This window comes from Mytilus edulis, chromosome 10 (assembly GCF_963676685.1).
Source record: "Mytilus edulis chromosome 10, xbMytEdul2.2, whole genome shotgun sequence".
NCBI lineage: Eukaryota > Metazoa > Mollusca > Bivalvia > Mytilida > Mytilidae > Mytilus > Mytilus edulis.
In genome coordinates, this window is record NC_092353.1 from 12,873,020 (window position 1) to 12,895,504 (window position 22,485).

A 22,485-nucleotide genomic window follows, 5' to 3' on the forward strand; every position below is an offset into this window, starting at 1 on the left:
ATTTGATTTATGAAACATTCTAATTACAAAATCAACATAATAACTGATGACATGATCAACAATTTCAGAAATACAACCATAACCATGAAAAAATGCCACCGAATAAAATATTGTACACAGGTAAATAAAAATCATTTTTTTGTTGAAAGGTATAATGTGATGGAGAACGGAAATATCAATTGGTTTATAGTACGAGTGTTTATAAATTAGTGAACATTAAATACCAAAAATAACGAACTGTTTCAAACAGTCAAATTAACTAAAACTTTGTTTTATGTTGGAACATATTCAATTAAGCAATAACGGAGGGATCATGAACTGTTTGCAAGGTATTCATTTCAAATTTTGAACAGTTGATCTTTTGAGTCTTTTGTAGACGAAATGCGCGTCTGGTGCAAATACAATTTATTTACATATTTTGCATAGCGATTATTTAAACCCGAAATAAATTAACAGATGTATTGTATTTATGTATTGCAAAAGGTCGGTTTCTATCCGATGCAGCTATATTTAATTGATCAATTGACAATAATCTGAAGTATTTTTTATTATAATAAATTAATATATCAATTACTCAGTTTAAATAAAAGTGACAACATCCTCTGCTGTATTATCAGTTCAAAATGTCAATTATAATGTTTCCGATATATGTCGTTTTTAGTGTTTTCCGATTCATCGTAAACTGTTACTATATATGTATGTGATTTACAAAAAATATTGAGTTATTCAAAACACAAATATTTAGATTAATTTCATATAGATAATAGTGTTGTACCAATATAAGAATACCATTACCAGCTGCTGAAAGAAGGTAAGATAGTATAACTGGTTAAAATGCTAGTGACTTTTCTTCGTCTTCTTATAGATACATGAAGATTAAAGTCTGAATGTCATTCAATGAAAATAAGAAAAATAAATCTAGGTATATGACTTAATAGGAAATAGAATTTGTGCAAAGTTATATCTTTGTATGTGATATAAGTTATCTTACGGTCCTCAACAATAGGCAAGACCCACACTAGAGCTATATACATTGTTAAAATGACACAATCTAAAACAGTTCAAACAAAAATTGAATGTATAGAATAATAAACGAAAATCAAATATGATGGACCATTGAGTTGCAGGCTGTTGACTTGAGCTAAGCACATACTGAAACTGTAAGCGTGCGCTCAACCTTAATCCTCATCCCTAATGATATACATTTTTTGCATGTTACATGTAATTGATATCATCACTTGACCGACCGAACAGTTTTGTTTAATTTAAATAATCTTTCGTATCCTTCGGACAATTTTAACTATATGTGCACGATCGTTAACTGCGTACACACTTTCAGGTAGGTCTATATTTATTGAACATAATTATTTAGGAGTTGTTTTTTCTTCTTTTCACATTTTGACACGTAAAATGAACTGAGATCGACTAATGTTTTCTCTCTAATCAAAGGTTATGTGACTCTAGTCGGATGTAAGGCTGACAGCTTATAAACCTGATTTTGGAAAACCAAAATACGTTTTGACATTGTAATTGCCAAAGTAGTGGTTTGATTTTGTATCTTCTCAAAGACAAGTCCTTGGTTATATTTTTTTCAGTAATCAAGTAATATATTCTAATAATAAACTATCCCAAACCTCACATCTTAATTCTAATTGAACGATTACAGATTACAACGACATAAATCGTCCATCGGGTTTAAATCTCGATTGCTTTTATATTCCTCGATCCATCATTATACTTAACTCATAAAAGTACAGTACTTTATTGGGTTATGATATCTTACCGTAGTAACTGGTTATTATGCTGATCAGAATTTTCTTTTTTATCTAAATTAGTTATTAGTAGAATAGATTGTTTGCTATGTTATTGACATATACTAGAAGACTTGAGTACAGCCTGGTATCATTAGCACTAACGTCTAGGCAAAACAGTGTTTGTGGGATTACCTTCGTCAAAAAGACCAACACAAAACCGTACCATTCGTTAAACTAATGTAAACTCATAAGTTCAAAGCATCTAGAAAGCTTGGCAGTGAATGTATATCTTTTTTTTTATACTCTTTGTACCTCTATCTTTATATAACACACACACATATTATGTTAAGTTAGACCTGGAATGGTTATATGACATGTTTAATTGCAGTATGGATAGGACAAATAATGAGACACCAAACCATATAAAGTTAGCATATATTCTGTTCCGAATGGCTCCTGAATTGATTATTAAACACATTGAACAGACATATCCCGGAGGCCTAGAACATGCAATTAAAGAAAACAAGGAAGTACTGAAACAACGTCTACCAACAGACGAGTTTAGGCGAGTGTGCCAAATTGAAGGTAAATAAAGGCAACAGTAGTATACCGCTGTTCAAAACATCTCCTTATTTATTATGGTCTTAAATCTAATCTTGTAATTTGTGTAGTTCATTTAAATTGTGTTGCACACCTACTGAAAAAAATAACAGAAGCATAAAACAACCTAATAAATAACCTATGACCGATATTGCGTAATATTCCTTATGCCGCTGTCTCTGTCACACGGATCAATATTTATCACTCAAAACTACCAACTTTGGCATAACCTTGATATACTTTGTTCTGTTGGGGTTCTTGTTGCTCAGTCTTTAGTTTCTATGTTGTTTTTTGTATGCTTATTTTAATTTGTTTTCGCCGAGACGTGATCAGATTATGTTCGTTTCTTTAGTGTTATGTCCCTCTGTCATCTTTCGTCTCTCTTTTGTAGCTTTTATATAACTTCATTGTACGTACAAAACATATTTATATGAAAATATGCAATATTCAGAAATGTTACAATTTTGTTTTACAAACATGATATTTAGAACATGATCGAACGTAATTTACATCATTATACATCCGTAAACATTTCCTATATAAAATAAGTACACAATAATTTAAATGCAGCTCTTGGATAAGATAATGTTGAGATTACCAATGAGGTTACGACGTCGCGTTTTACCACTTGTATCTAGGTTGGACGTCAATGCAGGACGAAGCCTCAGCATTCAGAATATATATGAAGTAAACGTGAGACAATATGGCTGTGTTCTTTTTCTTTATTAAGATAGTTGATCTTGCTCCGACATTTATTGTGTACTATATGCTGCCTTTTTTGTACAAAAATACACTTACTGACCTGAAATTTGAAGACAAGAAAGTTTAAGGTCACCTAGGATACAACTATTGCCCTCGGTTTTGCATCAAAGCAATAGTTGCACCTTGAAGACAATAAACTTTTTATTCTTCTCATAACCAATCAATAAGTATAAATTAAAAATGTAGTTGTATTCCTACTATATACTATACTATAGCAATGTTTTCACTTCCGCTATGATACGTTTGTTAGTTGCAATAATAGACACATTCATTTGACGACTAGTACTGTCCTTCAATTGTTTTGCATAAGTGAAATTTGAGAACTTATTTCATTGTGAGAATAAATGATGTATCCAATTAACATTGTTTCCATGTTAGTGTTTGTTTGTCAAGGACTTCCGTTCAATCTACTTGTGAATAAGTAGAACTCTTGATATGTATATTCATGTCTGTTTTACTATGCACCGCGGACGTGTTGTGTTGTACAGATATCTTATTTGAATATTGCACATTCATTGTCAGGATCTACACTTTTTTGCATATTGTTCACGTAGAATCGCCAATGACATATCGTCCATAATATTTGATATCCTTGAAAATGTGTCGAGTGCACTGAAGTCTGTATCTTTTGTTTTGTTAAGAAATCAATCCATAGATATAACAACTTATCACTAAAACAAATTGTACGTCATTCAATTATGTATATTTACTCAGATTTTTTTTATATTGTCGTTGTCTTATACAATTGTTCCCTAAAATGTCATTTGACATGTTTGCCTCATTTTAAAGCTTGTGCTGATAACGCATTTGTAATGTGTAGGTTAGAAAATACAGCACCAGATTATGGAAAAAATACTTAATAAACACGAATCCGGGAACATTTCGTGATTTACCTACATTAGGTTCGCACAAAGTTAAATTTGAGAAGGTCAATAATGGAAAAATCATTTATGTCTGATGTTCCCATTTGTTGCAAACAATTTACATTTGGTACAAACCCTGCAATTCTACGATTGCTCACACCTTTTTGGTTAAATTTACTTGTTTTTCGTAGCTTTACAAAGTATTACTATTTATTTCAGATCAATTACAACATAATATACACTCGAACTACCATGAACTAGTTAACAATACAACCCTTGACGGCTCAGTGCTGGATTGTCTAATCTCCAAAGGAATTATATCAATAGATGAGCGAGAGAAGGTTAAAAGATGCCCAAATCAGTCTGCAAGAAACACAATGATAATTGATCTTCTAATGAATCGATCCTACAACGTCAGAGACACATTGGTTGATGCGTTACATAAATCTGGTCATGAGAACAACAACTGGATTGATAGAATAACAGATACAAAAGCAGATACGAAAGCGGAAAAACTAACGGAATCAGGTTGGTTAATTTTGCATGCATATTAAAATATGGAATTACGTATCGTTAATTCATTATATGATACAGGTTTTTGGTAATAAACTATGTGAACATCTTACATGACCTACCCGACACCAACGATACAGTTTAGTATGTCTCATATCCTGACTTACCTATTAGAAATGACTTCCATGGGTAAGATGAAAGCAAGCCTTTACGTCAAAAAATATGATTACAGCTTTCCAATGGTGAACTGTCTGTGTAAAAAATTCAAGCAGCACAATCGAAGGATTTCATATTACCCATTTAATACGATACGTCAAGAATTATATAACACACAAACATATTATGTGAAGCTAGAACTGATGTCCTTGATTCAGGGTCAACAAAAATCTTTCATTGTCATCAGCATTTCGCCTCGATATGATCAATGGAAGATTTAGTTCTTTCTTCTTTTGTTTTTTTTTATAACAGACGACATTGAACTGCCTCAACTTGGATAAGAAAAGTAACCATATGTTTCACTATCTGTCACATTATTACTTTTTACGGCCTAAATTTTGCAAATTTGGAACTATCAGGGTAAGTTCCAAGTGATAACCATTGTTTTTTAGTACATAATTAACTTTTAACTGTCATTAATTTTCGGTTGGTCCTTGTGGATCTTTTCTATGTTATATATTGTGTATTAAATATAAACTAAACATGAGTTATTAAAGATTGTATAAATCATGTATCATATTTAAACTGTTCTTTTGAAGAAATAAATGAATGGACGATTAGACTGGAAAAGAATTATTTCATGTTAGTCCAACAAACGACTTCACTAGAAAGTGTGGTTGACAGCTTGATATCATCTGAAGTATTGTCCATAGATGATTCAAGTGACATTATGTCGATAGCAAATCGATCTGACCAAGTCAGAGAATTAATCGGGAAAATTAAAAATAAGACAGCATATGAACATTTTCTATGCGCCTTGCGACAGGATGAGGTCAACGCACAACTTGCTGACATTTTGGAAACAACAGAGGTTTCTGAAGAGGAGAAACGATCACGTATTGCAGGTTTCATATATTTTATTTATATTTTACAAGATTTATCGTTTATATAAATATACAGTGTTAATTTTCATTGTTTAACCCAAGCGTACATTTTTGATAAATACATTGAATGAAAAACTACGGTTTCTTATTTGTGCATTGGGATTAAAAATTTGATATGTATCATTACTTTCTTTTGTTTACAACTCTGTCTTGTATTGTTAGGTCGTACTATTTCAAATATTCAATTTCATGACTGTATCAAGTGTTTCCATAAGTTTACCATAGTACTATCATATGGTTGGGTTAAAAATTAGGCACTAGCTACGGTTACATGGAAATGTAACAATAATAAAAATATGTGGTATGATAATCGTTGCAAAGAATCCTGTTCAAACTTTAGTGAAAGACGGGTTTAACTTTGCATTGTTGCAAGAGTATATATTCTTTGTTGAAGGCAATTGTAGTGACCTGCAATACAAGTACCATTCAATTGAGTTTAGTTATATGTCTTGTGTTTCTGTCTCAGCCCTAGGTTTTCTATATTTTGCATGTGTAGTGCATCATGACATAAGACATTGTTACGTGTACCATGATGAGCTTTCGTGCAAGACTGCGGTGTGTATTTTTTTACATGGAACATTTGATCAGACTTTGACTTTTTGACTCCTGACCTACATGTATGCACGTTGGGTGTGTCATCATGTTGCTGTGTGTTCCTAGGTATATTTCCATCACCTCAAAATAAAATTTTCAATTGACCTTGCTTCTGAATATGTGGCATGTAGATGTATTGTCATAAGATGATGAGTCTATTGGCACGAGAAACTTCATGTGAGCTTGACCTTTGCCCTTAAGGTAAAACTTGTATTTTTTGTTTGAATTAAATGGAGAATTAACTGTATGATTGGCACTCGTACCACATCTTCTTAGATATATAAGATATATAGATATATTGTTAGTTTTGTGTACCACGATGACCCTTTTCTCAAAATCCGCTTTGTGTGTTTTTTTGACCAGACTATGACTTTTTGACTCTTGACCTTTGCATATTGGATGTGTCTCTTGGTATGATTACCTTGACGTCAAGTCAGGAGTCTCTGGTTTTTGTTAGTCTTGTATGTTTTTAATTGTAAGTTTATTTTATGGACTTTGAACTGGTACACATTTTGTTACATTGTAAGGGCCATCTGAAGCCCGCCTCTGGGCGAGGGATTTTCTCGCTTTGTTGAAGATATAAAAAAAGATGTGGTATGATTGCCAATGAGACAACTATCCACAAAAGACCAAAATGACACAGACATTGACAACTATAGGTCACCGTACGGCCTTCAAAAATGAGCAAAGCCCATACCGCATAGTCAGCTATGAGGACCCATTAGTGGCCTTTGACTGCTTTCTGCTCTTTTGACATGGTTACTTTCTCTTTTACACATTCCACATTTCCATTCTCAATTTTTAAGAATGTTTGGTTCAGATGAAACGAAATCCTTTAATTTCCGTGAATATCAAGTAAGAAAGTTTACTGATTCAGTAGCATCGTGTGCTGCCAGTTTTGATAGATAATGCAAAATGTTTCAATCAATTTACCTTAGATTTCATTTCATGGACATGTAGGTCTGCTTTTACATCATAAAAATTCACACAGAAGGTATACGCATGTCAATAAACTGAACTCAATGCTAAGAACCTATAAAGTACACTTAGACAGAGAGCTCAATCTAGTGAAACACTTTGTTAAGTTGGTCACATTTAACTTGAAATATCACTGTCTGTTACCAAACTGCACCGAAATCCTGAAAAAAAATGTGCAAGTTAAGTCTATTTAAAGAAGAATCTAATGGAAGTAAATAAGCTGATTACTGAAATAAATGTAGAATATGTCTATTAACCACAGATGCCCCTGCTTGTGAAAAAAAAATGAGTAAACTTCCGCATATAGATGCAGAATTCGAGTAACTTTGACCGTTTTGTGATCATAAGCATTGTGAATAAGTTTCAAAACATTTGGTTGAGGCAAATTAAAGTTAAAGAACGGAAACAATAGATTTAGCAGTTTTCCTAACTCAAGGCTCCGGGTTGACATTTGTATCATTGGTACTCGTACCACAACTTTTTACATCTAAAAACTAATGAACAGTGACGCCATCGGGACCCAATATCGAACATAATAGATCTGTGTTATGGGGTAATTTGAATCGCGTATAAGGTTCATAACATTTGATTGAGTCAGACTTATTTAAGAGAAAGGAAACGAAAGAGTCAGCACTTCTTATGTTTTTAAAGGAACATGATAACTCTTGAACGGTAAAAGTTACACTTAAAAATTTAAAATTTGATTTTGTGTTGAGGTGGGGATCCCGCTTACATGTTCAACCCCGCCTTATTAGGTATGTAGGTGCCTGGTAAGTCAGGAGCCTGTAATTCAATGAATGTCGTTTTTTATTTGTTACATACTTGTTTTTCGTTCATTTTTTGTACATAGATTTGATCGTTTATTTTCTCGTTTGAATATTGTTTTACAATGTCATTTCAGTGCTTTTATTGCTGACTATATGCGGTATTGACTTTGCTCATTGTTGAAAGCTGTATATGACCTATAGTTGTTAGTGTTTGTGTCATCTGGTCTTTTGTGGAGAGTTCTCATTGGCACTCATGCCACATAAGGGGGAGGGTTGGGATCCCGCTAACATGTTTAACCCCGCCTTATTTTTATATGCACGTGCCTATTTTGTTTTTCGTTTATTTTTTGTACATAAATTAGACCGTTTGTTTTCTCGTTTGAATTGTTTTACATAGTCATGTCGGGGCCTTTAATAGCTGACTTTGCAGTATGAACCTTGCTCATTGTTGAAGACCCTGTGTTGACCTAGGCTACATTGTATAATTGTTAATTTCTGTGTCATTTAGTCTCTTGTGGAGAGTTCTCATTGACACTTATGCACCAGCTTCTTTTATATAGTGTGTATAAGTTTTGTAGTATTTGGTAGAGGCAAACTAAAGTTAGGAGAGCGGAACCCGTTTTTATGGGACGTTCGGGACAGACGGACTAGTGTAACGCTTTATGCCCCTAAATCATGGCGCCAACACAGAAGTTCTGACTATTGTGCTGGTGATACACATCCCACTAGCACTGTCATTAACACATGTACATATAATTTTTTTATAAAAATAATCAATTTTAATTTTGATTTCTTTATTTTTGACCGAATGATTATATGCATGCCCTTTACAATGACTGAATGTTGTACATAATTATACATTTTATTATATTTTTTAACTTTTTTTCCAACTAATTTAAAAAGCTTACCAACTTATTGATCATCACTTTCCTTTATATGTCTTTTAACATTCTGTTTTGAACAAAAAGATTTGTTACATATACTTCACATGTATTTCTTTCAAATCTGAAATTATTAAAAAGCCATTAAATAAAATTCAGTCGAATTTTAATAATAAATGTGCAATCAAATATATATGCAAGTCGTCAACAGGTCAAGTGGCTAGATGCACATATCGTTAGCCATATAACAACATGTCCTAATTGGTCGGTTTTAAAACTTCTAGCAAAGGCGGATCAAGGGGGGAGAGGGTGTTGCCTTGCCCCTTTCGTGGGAAAATTTTGGTTGATTATATAGGAATCATTGAAGCATGACTGGAGCGGGCCTCCCTTAGGAAAAGTTCTGGATCCGCCACTGTCTAGACATATTTACGTAAATAAGGGATGAGTAAAGGAAAGAAAAAAAACCCGACTGAATTGAATAAAAGGATGTTCGATGTACTGTATACTTCGGTTTGTTTTGCTTTATTTTTATCTAGTTTCCTTATCAAAATTATTAAAATGAGAAGATAAATACCTTATAGCTTCCTTTACCGTCGATGCTAAAATGTTTAATGTTATAAAATAATTTTAGCGTCTTTGACCTACTTTACCTTTTTATTCGGAGACTTGCGGTTATCTTCTGTTATGTTCAACGGGAACATTAGAATGATCTAGAATAGAACCCAGATGGAACCAAGAACAACCCGGATATTGAACCAGTTACCATGGTTTCGAACCAAAGAACCAAGGTTCAGAACCAGAAAACCCAGACGGAACCAAGGTTTAGAACCAGAGTGCCCGGATATAACCTAATTGCATTCGGAATTCTCATGACTTTTTATACCTTCAATGTATTTTCCAAATCATTTATTTATTTAGTATATTTATATATAATTTTTTATGACTGGTGATTTTTTTCTGTCAAAAGGTCTAACGCAGGTGTAACATTATCTGCAAAGTACGGAACTTGTTAATTCCGTGTGTCTCAAATCATAACTCTTAGCTTAGCTTGCCAGTAGGTGTAATATGTCAAATCTAAAGGAGAATTGTTCTTTGGAGAATTAAGGGGGTTCGCGGGTCTAAATCATTTATATAGGATTTCTCTATATTTTTCTACAAATGAACTTTATCTTATAGTTAATAGAAAAATAAAATAAAAAAATGGGGTCACCGTTCATTTGCGCTCACAATTTGCCTTCGAAAGAAGCATACATTTTTGTAAAAGTGAGTTTTTTCTGTTGAAGTAATAGGAGAAATAAATTTAATATCGAAATAAAAAAAAGAAATTTATTACAGAAATCGCTCAAATTTTACAATAATTTAGTTTAAGTACAGCTTATATGGAAATTATATTAAAACATATAGGTCACCGATGAGTTAAAAAAGATATTTCAATTTTAAAGCCAAAAAAATGGCATTTTTCCACCAAAGGGAGATAATTTGGAACTTTTTCAATGATATATACATTTTAAAAGTCATCTGGGGCCAACATGAATTGTTTGTTTTGAATGATTTTTGTACCATATGATAAATAACAACTATAAATGGTTACAAATAAAATTTGAAATGAAAAACAAATGTTTATTTTTTTTCCGAAATTTTTATACCCTCGAGCCTCCTTAAATTTAAATCTAATGTTTTGGACACGAAATGATTTAAGTCTCTGCATGTTCTGTCACGGTCTTTGTAGAAGACTATATGTTTACCTCTAGATCTTGGTTATTTTTATCGTTTTAGTTGCCGTCTTTATAACGTTTTCCAACACCTTTGTTATTGCAAATGAAACATAACTGTTATACAATATACGTGCCGATGATCGTACAAGCTTAAACGATCTGTAAAGGTATGACTTTTGAACGACGTGAATGCTTTTTCTGTAGATACAAGCAACAATGTATTTTGCAAAGCCTGTCACAAATGTAAAGTGTAATAACCTTTTTCTTTTTCTTATTATCTATGTAACAATTTTTAAATAATGGAAAGTAATTAAAAAAAATGACGTACACTAGAAAAATAGTTTTATTTTGATAAAAGTCAATATTTCTACTAAACATTTAATCACTTCTTCTTTGATATTCTTTAAAAAAAATATATCATTTTAGCACACTGCTGCGTATCAATTGTCTATATAAGGAAATGCCTGCAACATCAATTTGTTTGATGTTTTTAAGCTTTTGATTTGAAAAGGGGTTTTGTCGTTTTGTATTTTACTTGACGCGCGTTTTTTGTTTGTTATTTGTTTTCTCATATTAGTATATTTTATAACATGTTATTTAATGACACATAAATCATGTTTAGTCAACAATCTAGAATTATAGTAAGTTGTTTTGAAGTCCTTGTGTTTAAATTTCAGCCATACTGGATAGCCCTATATTTAAGGCAATTTCTATTGATATTGCAATAGTGATGTATACAGTGATCCAAGACATCAAATCACAAAATACACAACTAGATATGCATGATAACAGCATAGACGGTGAATCGGACACACTCCAACATTACTGTAATTATATTATTGACGTTCAAGACATTTGTGATGAACAATATGATGAGATTTTAAAGAAAGCTGCTGATGTAAGTACATATATTAACCTTTTCATGCCATGTATGAATAATAATGTAATTCTTGTCATTCAGATATGTATATTAACACATAAGTAAAAGCCTTTCCGATGCACTGCTACAATAAGACATTCTTTAAGTTAATTCAGACAAACATACATGTACATGTGCTGTCTAGCTTTAAATTTAAACAATTGCATTACCCATAGTAATACATATTTTGTGATTCATTTAGTTTTGTTGACCGTATTAATAGTGACATGTGTTTATGTCTACGTTCTTACGTTCTTCTCTAGATTATAGAAAGAATGTGTGGTTCATCCCAGGAATTGCATTTAAAAGTTGGTCTGTTGGAACATCTTGGTACTGAAGTAATACATGAAATGCATAAAGTACTACGAAATATGAAAGGTAATTAAACAATGGGAAATTTGAAAACAGCTTCATTTACGTGTCATTTCAAACTGTATCAACAAGAATAAAAAATCGACTTATACACACTATTCCAAATTTGAATTTTTGATTCTAGCAGCTCTTAAAAGACATCAGGTCCTGTTCATTCTATCAGACAAAAAGTCAGGTGTATTTTCAAATAAACAATTTGTTTACGGATTGTCACTCTCTGTTCATATTTGTATTAATATATTGGGTTATATGAATTCGACAGTCTTTGGAAATCATATCGATGGTTAACTAGATGACATCTAGAAAAAAAACTACACACAAAATATTGATATTTATGATCGAGTTCATGCATAGATAATCGTTTATTTTTTTGTAATTTTTATATTCGTTTAAGTATACTTAAATAAAATGACAATTGGAGTAATATCGGCTAACACTTAAAGGAATTGCTTTAATGCTCACGGATTTTTTTATGTTGTAAATAATTGGTTACAATCATTTGCTATTACATTTATTTGTATGACTCCACAATAAAGTTGTCGGTTGTCGGTGCCATATAGTTTTACCCTTCTTTGTCCTTCCGTCATTCCGACATTTGGTCATTCCGCAACAAACCATTATACGAACTTGCTTTCCAAACGCCTTCAGATATTTGGATTATCTGATGTTTGGTACGTGAGTTAACCATGATGAGTTACAAATCAAGATTAAGTTTCGTTCCGCTCCGCTAATTTTTGCCTACATTACGGGCTTCGGACTTTGATAAATTGTTGAAAATCATAGTTATACGGAATTTTTTTTCTAATAACTTGAGATATGGGGCTAATTTTTGGTTTGTGAGTTAACCCTGATAAATTTCAGATCAAGTTCAAGTTTCATTCCGCTCCGCTAATTGTTTCAGAAAAATCGGGCTTTGGGCTTTGATAAATTGTTGAAAATCACAGTTACACGGACATTGTTTTAAACACTTTTAAATATTGGGCTACATTTTTATGTCAGTTAACAATGATGAGTTACAGATCAAGTTTATTTCAAGTTTCGCTCCGTTGATTTTTGCCCAAATAATCGGTTTCAGGCTTTGATAATTGTTAAAAAGCACAGTTGTTATACGGACTTTTTTTCTAAACAGCTTTAGATTTTGATATGTGAGACCACCATCATGTTTGTGTTCCCATGTGTTGTTGAAATTGCAGATTTTTTTTAACTTTATGAGACGGGACCATTCATGTCGTTCCTCTACACAAAACTTTGAATTTTCGAAAAACTACGGATTTTTTTTTTATCCCAGGCATAGATTTCCTTAGCCGTATTTGGCACAACTTTTTGGAATTTTGGGCCCCCAATGCCCTTCAACTTCGTACTTGTTTGGCTTTATAAATATTTTGATATGAGCGTCACTGATGAGTTTTATGTAGACGAAACGCGCGTCTAGCGTACTAAATTATAATCCTGGTACCTTCGATAACTATTTGACACATCTAGTTTAATTTCGTTATCAGTACTGTTTATGTGTTATCCTGTATCAAACAATACAATTATATATAGATATTTATTATACAATGTTATAATGGCTACATTAAGTTTTGCTGTAGTTAAATGCTCTTTACTCTCGTCTTATCATAAATATATGTTTTGTTAATTTTAATTTCTGGTAATGTTAGATAATGCAGTTATAAAAAGCCTTCAGATGAAAATTAAAGACATGGAAGAGGATGGTAAAGAAAGCATTCCCAAAAATGTTAGATGTAAGTATGCATTATTATATAAAAGGAATCCGTTAACTTGAAAAAAACAACGATTAAATAAATATAATCAATATTGAACAGCGTGTAGCACTGAAACTAATTATGTCGATTCTTATCAGTTAGTATACGTAGTCACCAATGATTTTAAATACACATCAAACCTTTGTTCAATTTTATTTCTATAAGAAACAAATACTATGTAGGTTGACCATTCGACAATACCACATGCTTTTTGTTCCAAACATTCATCTCATGAGAGACCTGGTATTGTTTCAGGAATTAGTTGCAAAGGAATATCCATGGTTTACACTAGTATTTTTTGGGATCATTTTATAACTTGCTTTTCTGTGTGGGCCGAGGCTCCATGTTGAAGGCCGTACCTTGACTTATAATGGGTTACTTTTTATAAATTGACACTTGGATGGCGAGTTGTCACATTGGCACTCATACCACATCTTCCTATATCTATTGTTCTGAACTTGATCTTTCGTCCAGTCGCTTACTATTTCGTCGTTTCAGTGTTATGTCTTAATAGCGCAAGAATACAGCACCCATAGTTTTTATATATTAATATAAGCACATATCGGCTGGATAGGCAATAATGTTTAACGGAAAAGAGAAATCATTCAACAAATAGTAGATGCTATGCTATCATTTTTATATAGATTAATAGAGAATGGAAACGGGGGATGTGTTAATTAGAATGTTTAGTTAGTGTGGATTTCATTTGTGTTTTTTTGTTTAAAATTATGCCTTGTGTTTTAAGTTATTACTTTTGCCCATGAAACGTCATAAATCAGTATGAATTTTCATATTACAGTAACCCAGCTCAATGCAATTGAACAGTGGATACATTATGATAAAACCTTTGCAGAAACTAAAGCTTCTGAGGAAGTAGTTGCAGCCATTGAGAATCATAGTTGCGTAACGATAATAGGGAGTCCGGGATCAGGAAAATCGGCTACCTCTCAACATGTTGCATTGATATATATGCAAAAAGGATACCAGCTTGTTCCAATAGATTCTCCAGAGGAAATTATTACATACGGAAATCCAAACAAAAAGCAAATATTTGTATATGATGACATATTAGGCGTCTTTGGAGTTGATCATGACAAAGTGGATAGATTAGAACGAAAACGAGAGATGCTTATGTTAGTTTTAGAGACTGATTCAAAACTGATCATGACATGTCGTAAATCAGTATTTAAGGCAACTGAAATGCTATGCACCTTCCAATCGACAAAGGTATTTTTCCTGAAAAATGTTGTGGACTTAGAGAGTAAGCAGTTTTGTATTAGTGAAGGTGAAAAACGATGCATTCTGAAAATGCACTGTTCTGCGGTAGGTATGAACCCCAATAAGTATACGTCCTGGTCCTTTGAATCAGCAAACATTATGTTTCCTCTTCTATGTCGGCTTTTTGCAAATGAGAAAAAGTACCAAGATATTGGATTACGATTTTTCAATGAACCACATGAATGCTTATATGAAAAGTTAGATGAAATGAAGTGTAGAAGCAAAATCTATTATGCAGCACTAGTCTTATGCATGATCAACAAAGGGAAATTATCGGAGGATGATTTTCCAGAAAAAAAGGTAAAGCAATTGATATACAGGACATGTCGACTGAACGATGGGACGCCCGAGTTGGATTTGATAGATGCTTTAGATCATATGTTGGAGACGTATGTGACACAATGTGATGGAGTGTTTCGATTTATCCATGATTGCATATTCGAAGTTACTGCTTCCCATTTCGGAAATCAATATCCTAATTTGATAATAGAGTACCTAGACAGTAATTACATTGCTCATAAGGTGCGGGTTATACCCGAGGAATTAAATCAATGTATGCATGTTAAAGTACTAGAGCAACATTATTCGTCTTTAGGGAACAGGATTTACAGAGATATCACAAATATGGAACTTTTTGATGTTTTCATGAACAATTCATTGACTTATGAACCGTTTCTGAATTTTTTTTTGAAAACGTTAGAAAGAAAGGCATATAAAGAAATCAAAGATCTCTTTTTGTCCATTCAGACTGGTAGTATATCAACACATATCGTTAATCAAGGGGAGAACGTCATTGAAAAGGTAATGAATAAAGACAAGTTTAGAGATTCCTTTGTTCTTAGAAGTCAAGATATACTACTGGACAAAATAGTCAAAACTGACAACTTAGTAATATACCAAATACGAGTTCTCAGTTGGGTTGTATATTATAGGCATACTTTGCTTCTGCAGTTTATTATTGAATTGGTTATGTCCAATAATGAATCTATAGACATCATATTTAATACAAGCGAAACAGAACAAACTAGACTTTTAATACTCGCATGCTTTAGTGGAGATTTCGAAATGTTGAGATTGATACAAAAGTATGTAAACTCTAATTGTATAAATAGAGCTTTGTTACCAATAGATGCCGGTTGGCCAGAAAAGAAAAAAAATCCACACAGGTGCAAAACTCCGTTATCTGCTGCCTGTTTACGTGGGGACTTAGCAAGTATTGAAGAATTGTTAAAGTTAGGTGCGGATGTTAATATGCCAGATAGTGCATATCTTCTCCCCATTCTAGCAGCTGCTTATTCGTGTCACTGGGATGCAATGGATCTTTTGATAAAACACAATGCAGACATCAATAAAGGAAATAACTCTGGCACACCGCCATTAATACTTGCAGCAACAGTTGGACACACTGAGGCAATTTTACAATTGTTAAAACGTGGAGCTACAGTTAATTTGTGCAAAAATGATGGGACTTCTGCCGTACATCGCGCTTCAGATAGAGGTCATTTAGAAGTATTACGCGTGCTTGTACAAGAAGGAGGAGATATTAATTTATGCAATCATGATGGTGAATCGCCCTTGTTTATTGCGTCAGAGAATGGTCATTTAGAAATAGTAAAATACCTTCTTCAGACAGATGCAAATGTAAACTTCTCAAATGACACGTCAAGGTCTCCAATATTTGCAGCATGTAATCAAAACCACCTTGATGTTGTAACCGAACTGCTTGAAAACAATGCACATGTAGATTGCGTTGACAAAAACAACAGGACACCATTATACATTGCGTCAAGAAAAGGGCGTGTAAAATTAATCAGGACTCTATACAAATATGGAGCTAATCCAAATATCTGCGATAACCAAGGAAGATCTCCAGTATCAATTGCAACGACTAATGGGCATAGTGAAGCCTTAAAAGTACTATTAAATAACGGTGCTCATGTAAATTTACCAGATTTAAATAACATTTCCCCGTTTTTCCTAGCTTCTGGGAATATCGATTTGCAGGGACTACTTTTGCACTATGGAGCCGACAAGACCATTAAGCCTTATTTAAGTTACATGATACAATCACATATCAATGGCTGCAAAAAGTATTATCTCGTCATTTTAGGATTAATATTAACTCTGATTGCTTGTTTAATAATCTTTTATTGAAAACAAGTAACAATTTTTCTCATGTAAAAGTACATTTTTGGGGAACCCATTTTCTCTTTTTCCTTGAAAAGGTACAGTATACTATGTGGATTTTTTTCCATAGCAGAGGAAGTAGCTGTTGCCATGTTTTACCAAATATAGTAACACTGAGCTTTTTTGTGCCATGTTGATTTCATTTATTATGTATATTGCATCGAGAGATTTTATTGATAAAGCTGAAACTATTTTATAGACGTGTTTTGAACGAAACCATGATTTGGCTGACTTATCTTCGACAAGAGAGGTGAAAGACACGAAAGAGATGTTTAAACACACCAATCAAAGGGAAAACAGACAATTTCATGTTAAAAATCGAAAAAGAACAAGAAAGAGCCAAAAATATGTTTAAATTGTGGGAATCATTATCCGGTTCTCTTTTTAAGAAATAGGAAATCAGATTATCGCATGTAATTAATTCCGGTATTCGCACATAGTATACTTTACACGACAATTGTCTGTATTGAGGTATGAAGAGATTAATTTTTGGAGCAGCTAAATTTGACCTCAGATTGTTATAGAGTTGGTATTGCTTAATGCTTTATTTTATTTTGTATTTTGTATTTTTGTTTTGCTGATTGTTTTTTTTTTTTTTATCTTTATTTGATTTTTTCGCAAAGGAGATATCTATTTGTATGTAATACATTTTATATACAATGCTTTTGAGCAAGAAAATTTTAATTCTACCTCAGCGTAATTAAGATATTATATTTTGTATATTGAAACAGTGTTAAAAATCGTTGTTCTTTGTAATCAAATGCTATATTTGAGATGTTGCTTTGATTAAATATTCGTATTACATAGTTGTATATAACAGTACCTGCAGTATGATATATCGTTTCTGTGAATTCTTGTAGAGAAAGTCCTAGTGTAAATGGATTTTACGTGTATACTATATAATGTCAGTGTGTGTAATATAATAGTTTATGTATTTGCAATTGTTTATTACTCCACAGTCTCAGAACTCGTTACATGTGTTGTGAAACTGAAATTGTACTCTTGAAATCTCGAACTTTAATGATTATTTCCAATTAAATATCATTACTTTCATATTTTAAAGTTTTTAAAGTGACCTGATAAAGCATATTATGGTCTTGTTTTAATTATTAATCAACGTTTGCAGTAGAAGTTACTGTGATGAAACACTGTAGTTTCATGTTTTGTGCAAGAGTTGTAGTTCTTATCACAACAAAGAAGTTATTTCTGAAATAGGGAGTTTTTTTCCGGGTGTACTTATTGAAATATTGTTATTATGGAATAAAACTATGTATTGTTTATAATTTATTGTCATGCATATTTGTCAGTGTAATAATCGCTTTAATGACATCTTGGTTTTCAACGTAAACACTTTGTAAGTTGAAATTTAACTGTCCTAGAGAACGGCTGTTTTTCGTTTTCCTTACCTATTCATTTCACGTTTGGCTTTGTGAATTTATGTAAGATGTTAAGTAAAGATATTCTAGCATTTATTTACACATCTTCACGTATTCTTTGTGTAAAAAGACGATGAATTTTGTTACACATTGTACTTGACGGTGGTATTTTGTCGTAAAACATTTTGGCCTAAATTTAAAATTTGGAATTGTTCGATTATTCTTTAAACATATATTTATTGATATTCTTTATTTTTGTCTAGACACTGACATTATGTAGATTCTCTGACTTTATTAAAATTGTGTGAATTATAAATTGACTTTGAAGCATTGAAATAAATATTCCTGCAGAATAAATTATTTCATTTAGAACTCTTTGTTAATTTGAAGCCTTGTCTACTATTCTGCTCGGTAGTTGCGTTTTTACAACACATATACAAGGTTCGTACTTCGTTGTAATCATTGATATCTATTATATAGTCATTTTTATAAATTTACTTTTTGCAAAAGTATGAATAAACGCATCATAGATACTTATTCTGAATACTAAGGATGTTCTTATCCCAAGCAGAAAACATTGTCCGTATTAGGCACGACTTTTTTGAACTTTTGGTCCTCAACGCTCTTCAACTTTGTACTTGTTCTGGCTTTCAAACTTTGTTGATCTGAACGTCACTGATTAGTCTTGTGTAGATGAAATGCGTGTTTGGCATATAAAATTATAAACCTAATACCTTTTGATAGGTACTATTTGTGCCCTTTATGTTCTCCTATTTATTTATATTATATCCCTGTCATGTAATGTTGTCATTTAATGTTATATTTAACATAGCCATAAAAGCGGAAGGTTTGACTAGACACAAAACCAGGTTCAACCCACCATTTTGTGTCTTAAAATTTCCTGTACCAAGTCAGGAAAAAAGCCATTGTTATATTATAGTTCGTTTCTGTGTGTGATTCATTTAAGTGTTTTAGTGAATTTCGAACAACGGTATAGTAATGTTGCTTATATTCATACAATAGATCTACGTTTTTTATTTAACAAGTTCATACTACACATAATTTAGTTCTACACCATGAGTAATTCAATCTTATTGGGTGGAATTTTGATGTATTAAATATTCCAAATTGAGGGAACATTTTACATGTATATATAGAAGAAATAAGAACACATAATTGACGGCCTTTTTTATACGTTTTTGTTTGTGCGTGTGTGTTGTCTAATTATACATACATGTACCTCACATGAACTTTTATATTATGAAGTAAAAGAGGGACGAAAGATACCAAAGGGACAGTCAAACTCATAAATCTAAAATAAACTGACAACGCCATGGCTAAAAATGAAAAAGACAAACAAACAACAGCACACATGACACAACATAGAAAACAAAAGAATAAACAACACGAACCACATAAAAAAACTAGTGATGATCTCAGGTGCTCCGGAAGGGTAAACAGATCCTGCTCCACATGTTGCATCCGTTGTGTTGCTTATGTGATGACAAATCCGGTAAATAGTCTTATTCGGTAGGTCACATGACAAAAAACGACCAAATGACAAACAAAATACAACCTAAAATACAAAAGACTGCAGAAAACGTGAGCTACCTAAAAAGCCGTTTACTTGAGGTGGTCCTATATAGGACGGAACTACTACAAGACAAGACAAAACAAGATATGATACATATGTAGCGGGTGCTTTGTAAGGTTGAGAATATTTACTTCATTCGTGGCATCCGTCGTGCTTCTCCAGTAAGTATTAACCCGGTAAAAACAAAAAGTTTATTTACTAAATTGAGTTATCAATGGTTAGCCATTTTTCACACAATTTACCATAATCACCTGAAACAAGACTTGAACATCTGTCGGTATTTTTCACACTGAATCATATCTAATAACAGTAAAATGGACAGGCATAATGTCAGAAATACAACACCTACGCTGCCAATCGCTCTACTTGAAGGTCGCGGGTCTGCTGCCGATGTTTTACTATTGATGTATGCAGTGGTACTTTTCCTATCTACTAAGAGCTCCTTCTTGATATCTTCTTTTAATTTCGATATTGCATCAAGTGTCAATTCATCTAAATCATAATATTTATAGGTCAGTTGTCACGGTTTTGAAGAAAGGATCAGTTTTTTGTCTTACGTATTATAACATCTGTTTTATTAATATAATCTAATTAATTCAAATGAATAAATGCCATTAGATAATACCCTTTTATACATTTTGCCCTCAGAAACAGAATAATTGTTTTTCTACTGTCAACTTCTACTTCTATGTTGCAAAATATTCCTAATACTTTATATTGAATATTCTTATAGTATATCTTTTGTTGTTTCTGTTAAATGTATCCACTACTTTATAATCTCGGAAAGATAAAAAAAACTTGACATATTGTATGAAAACCGTGAGCTGCTGTCGTTCATATGGTATTACAGGGTAAGATTTTTGAATTATATTTTTCCTGAGTTTTGCTGGAAAAATTAGATGACAAATACAGAATATCTGTGTAAGGATTTATTAGGTTTGTATTCCTCGTCATAATGTCATTTTTTCTTTATTTTTGACATGTTATCATGCCGGGTAGTTCTACTTGGACAGAACTGTTTATCCTAAGGACACATAAATTCTTCTTTAGGTTGTTTTCGCCTGTATTGCTGAATATAAGTTTGTCTGGATGTGTCACATAACAATCAGTTAAATCAACAAATGGAAGTATTTAACGACCTTGAATGGCTATACAGCCCTTGCACGGTCGGTTTAAAACAAAACATGATCATACTCACTGCTGCACTCAAGTGGATAACCAGTCCACTCTGGTGGTTTACATTCATGCAAAGTGTCTCCCAAATGGATGAAATAGCCGCTTTTACATTTGTACACCGCTATGCTTCCATTTACAGTGTCATCGTACGAATAGGTTGTATTTTCATATGAAGGCGGGGTTCCGCAACTTTCTGTAAATATTCTGCACTTCAAAAGTCTTCGACATTTACCATATAGATACAATATACATACAATGTATAGTTATGGACAAAAAATATGCAATATTTAATTTTTTTTTATTGATATGCATTATAGTCGAATGATGTTCTGCTTTCTATATTTTATTTCTTGCCATCAACATTTCCTTCATACTTGACATGTGCAACAGCTTCCGTTTCACGTGTATATCTGAAACTGTTTGAATTTACGAAGGCTTAGTTATGACTCGTTCATTTTTTATTTGGTTCGTTTTGCTAATCTTAAACTTCCCTCGTGTTTTATTGACTTTTTGATTCACTTTAATTTAATGATATTTTTCTTCCCGCCAATATAATGTTATCCGTCTATATTCCAGTTCAAATTTATCTACATCATGTTATTATTAGTTCATATCCAAATGATAGTATTGTATATGATGTATAGACTAACTCACCTTTGCAATAAGGAGCAATTCCTATCCAAAAATGAAATGCAAGTGTGAATGGGATCCCCAGACGCCATCGAATAACCATGTAAACATTTATATAAAACAAAGCTATTATTTGTCACATGGCCAAATGACTTTGTAGAGAACGGATACGAAATTGGTATTCCACAAGATTCTATAGAATAAAACATTGAGCTAACTATTTTATAATACATAAGATGAATTTAAAATTACAATATATTTTCATGCATACGATAATTGATATCAAGACAGTACTGTTTACGTGCGTATCGCTATAGTAACTTTCAAAAATGGGAAGATGTATAATTGGTTGATAACTTGTAATCTCACTCTGTGGACTTTCAGTACACTGTCAAAGTTACTTTATTTACGTAACATTGATTGAATGCTTCCTTGTATATTTCGGAACACAAACATAAGTTAATGGTAGGTAGCTCTATAGACTATTGACGTATTCTAATAATAAAATGACGAAGGAAGGGTGAAGTGCAATAAAAAAAAGAAATAAAAATGAAAGATATTAAAGGGTTAATAAACACAAAAGTAGAAAAAAATGCAAATGCGATGACAAATGAGAATAAAACTTTGTTACAAATTTTGAAGGCTGTAAAATATTGCCTC

The 22,485-nt window shown here is 32.4% G+C and overlaps 1 protein-coding gene across 1 annotated transcript; it reads left to right on the forward strand.

The window, feature by feature from the left end:
• The first annotated feature begins 568 nt into the window (after window positions 1-568).
• LOC139493430 (uncharacterized) lies at window positions 569-18,797 on the forward strand. The gene is made up of 8 exons (XM_071281828.1): window positions 569-811; window positions 2,143-2,339; window positions 4,199-4,507; window positions 5,248-5,553; window positions 11,205-11,425; window positions 11,710-11,824; window positions 13,480-13,563; window positions 14,384-18,797. Exons 2-8 carry the CDS (start codon window positions 2,144-2,146, stop codon window positions 17,014-17,016), a joined length of 3,864 nt encoding a protein of 1,287 aa, XP_071137929.1. The 5' UTR covers window positions 569-811; window position 2,143; the 3' UTR covers window positions 17,017-18,797.
• Window positions 18,798-22,485: the final 3,688 nt, after the last annotated feature.

What these genes read in the sequence shown, in the direction of transcription:
- LOC139493430 (XM_071281828.1), top strand. Translation starts at nt 2,144, where the DNA reads ATGGATAGGACAAATAATGAGACACCAAACCATATAAAGTTAGCATAT. An exon ending in GCGAGTGTGCCAAATTGAAG is followed by an intron (nt 2,340 to 4,198) that starts GTAAATAAAGGC and finishes TATTTATTTCAG; the next exon opens with ATCAATTACAACATAATATA. An exon ending in GGAAAAACTAACGGAATCAG is followed by an intron (nt 4,508 to 5,247) that starts GTTGGTTAATTT and finishes GTTCTTTTGAAG; the next exon opens with AAATAAATGAATGGACGATT.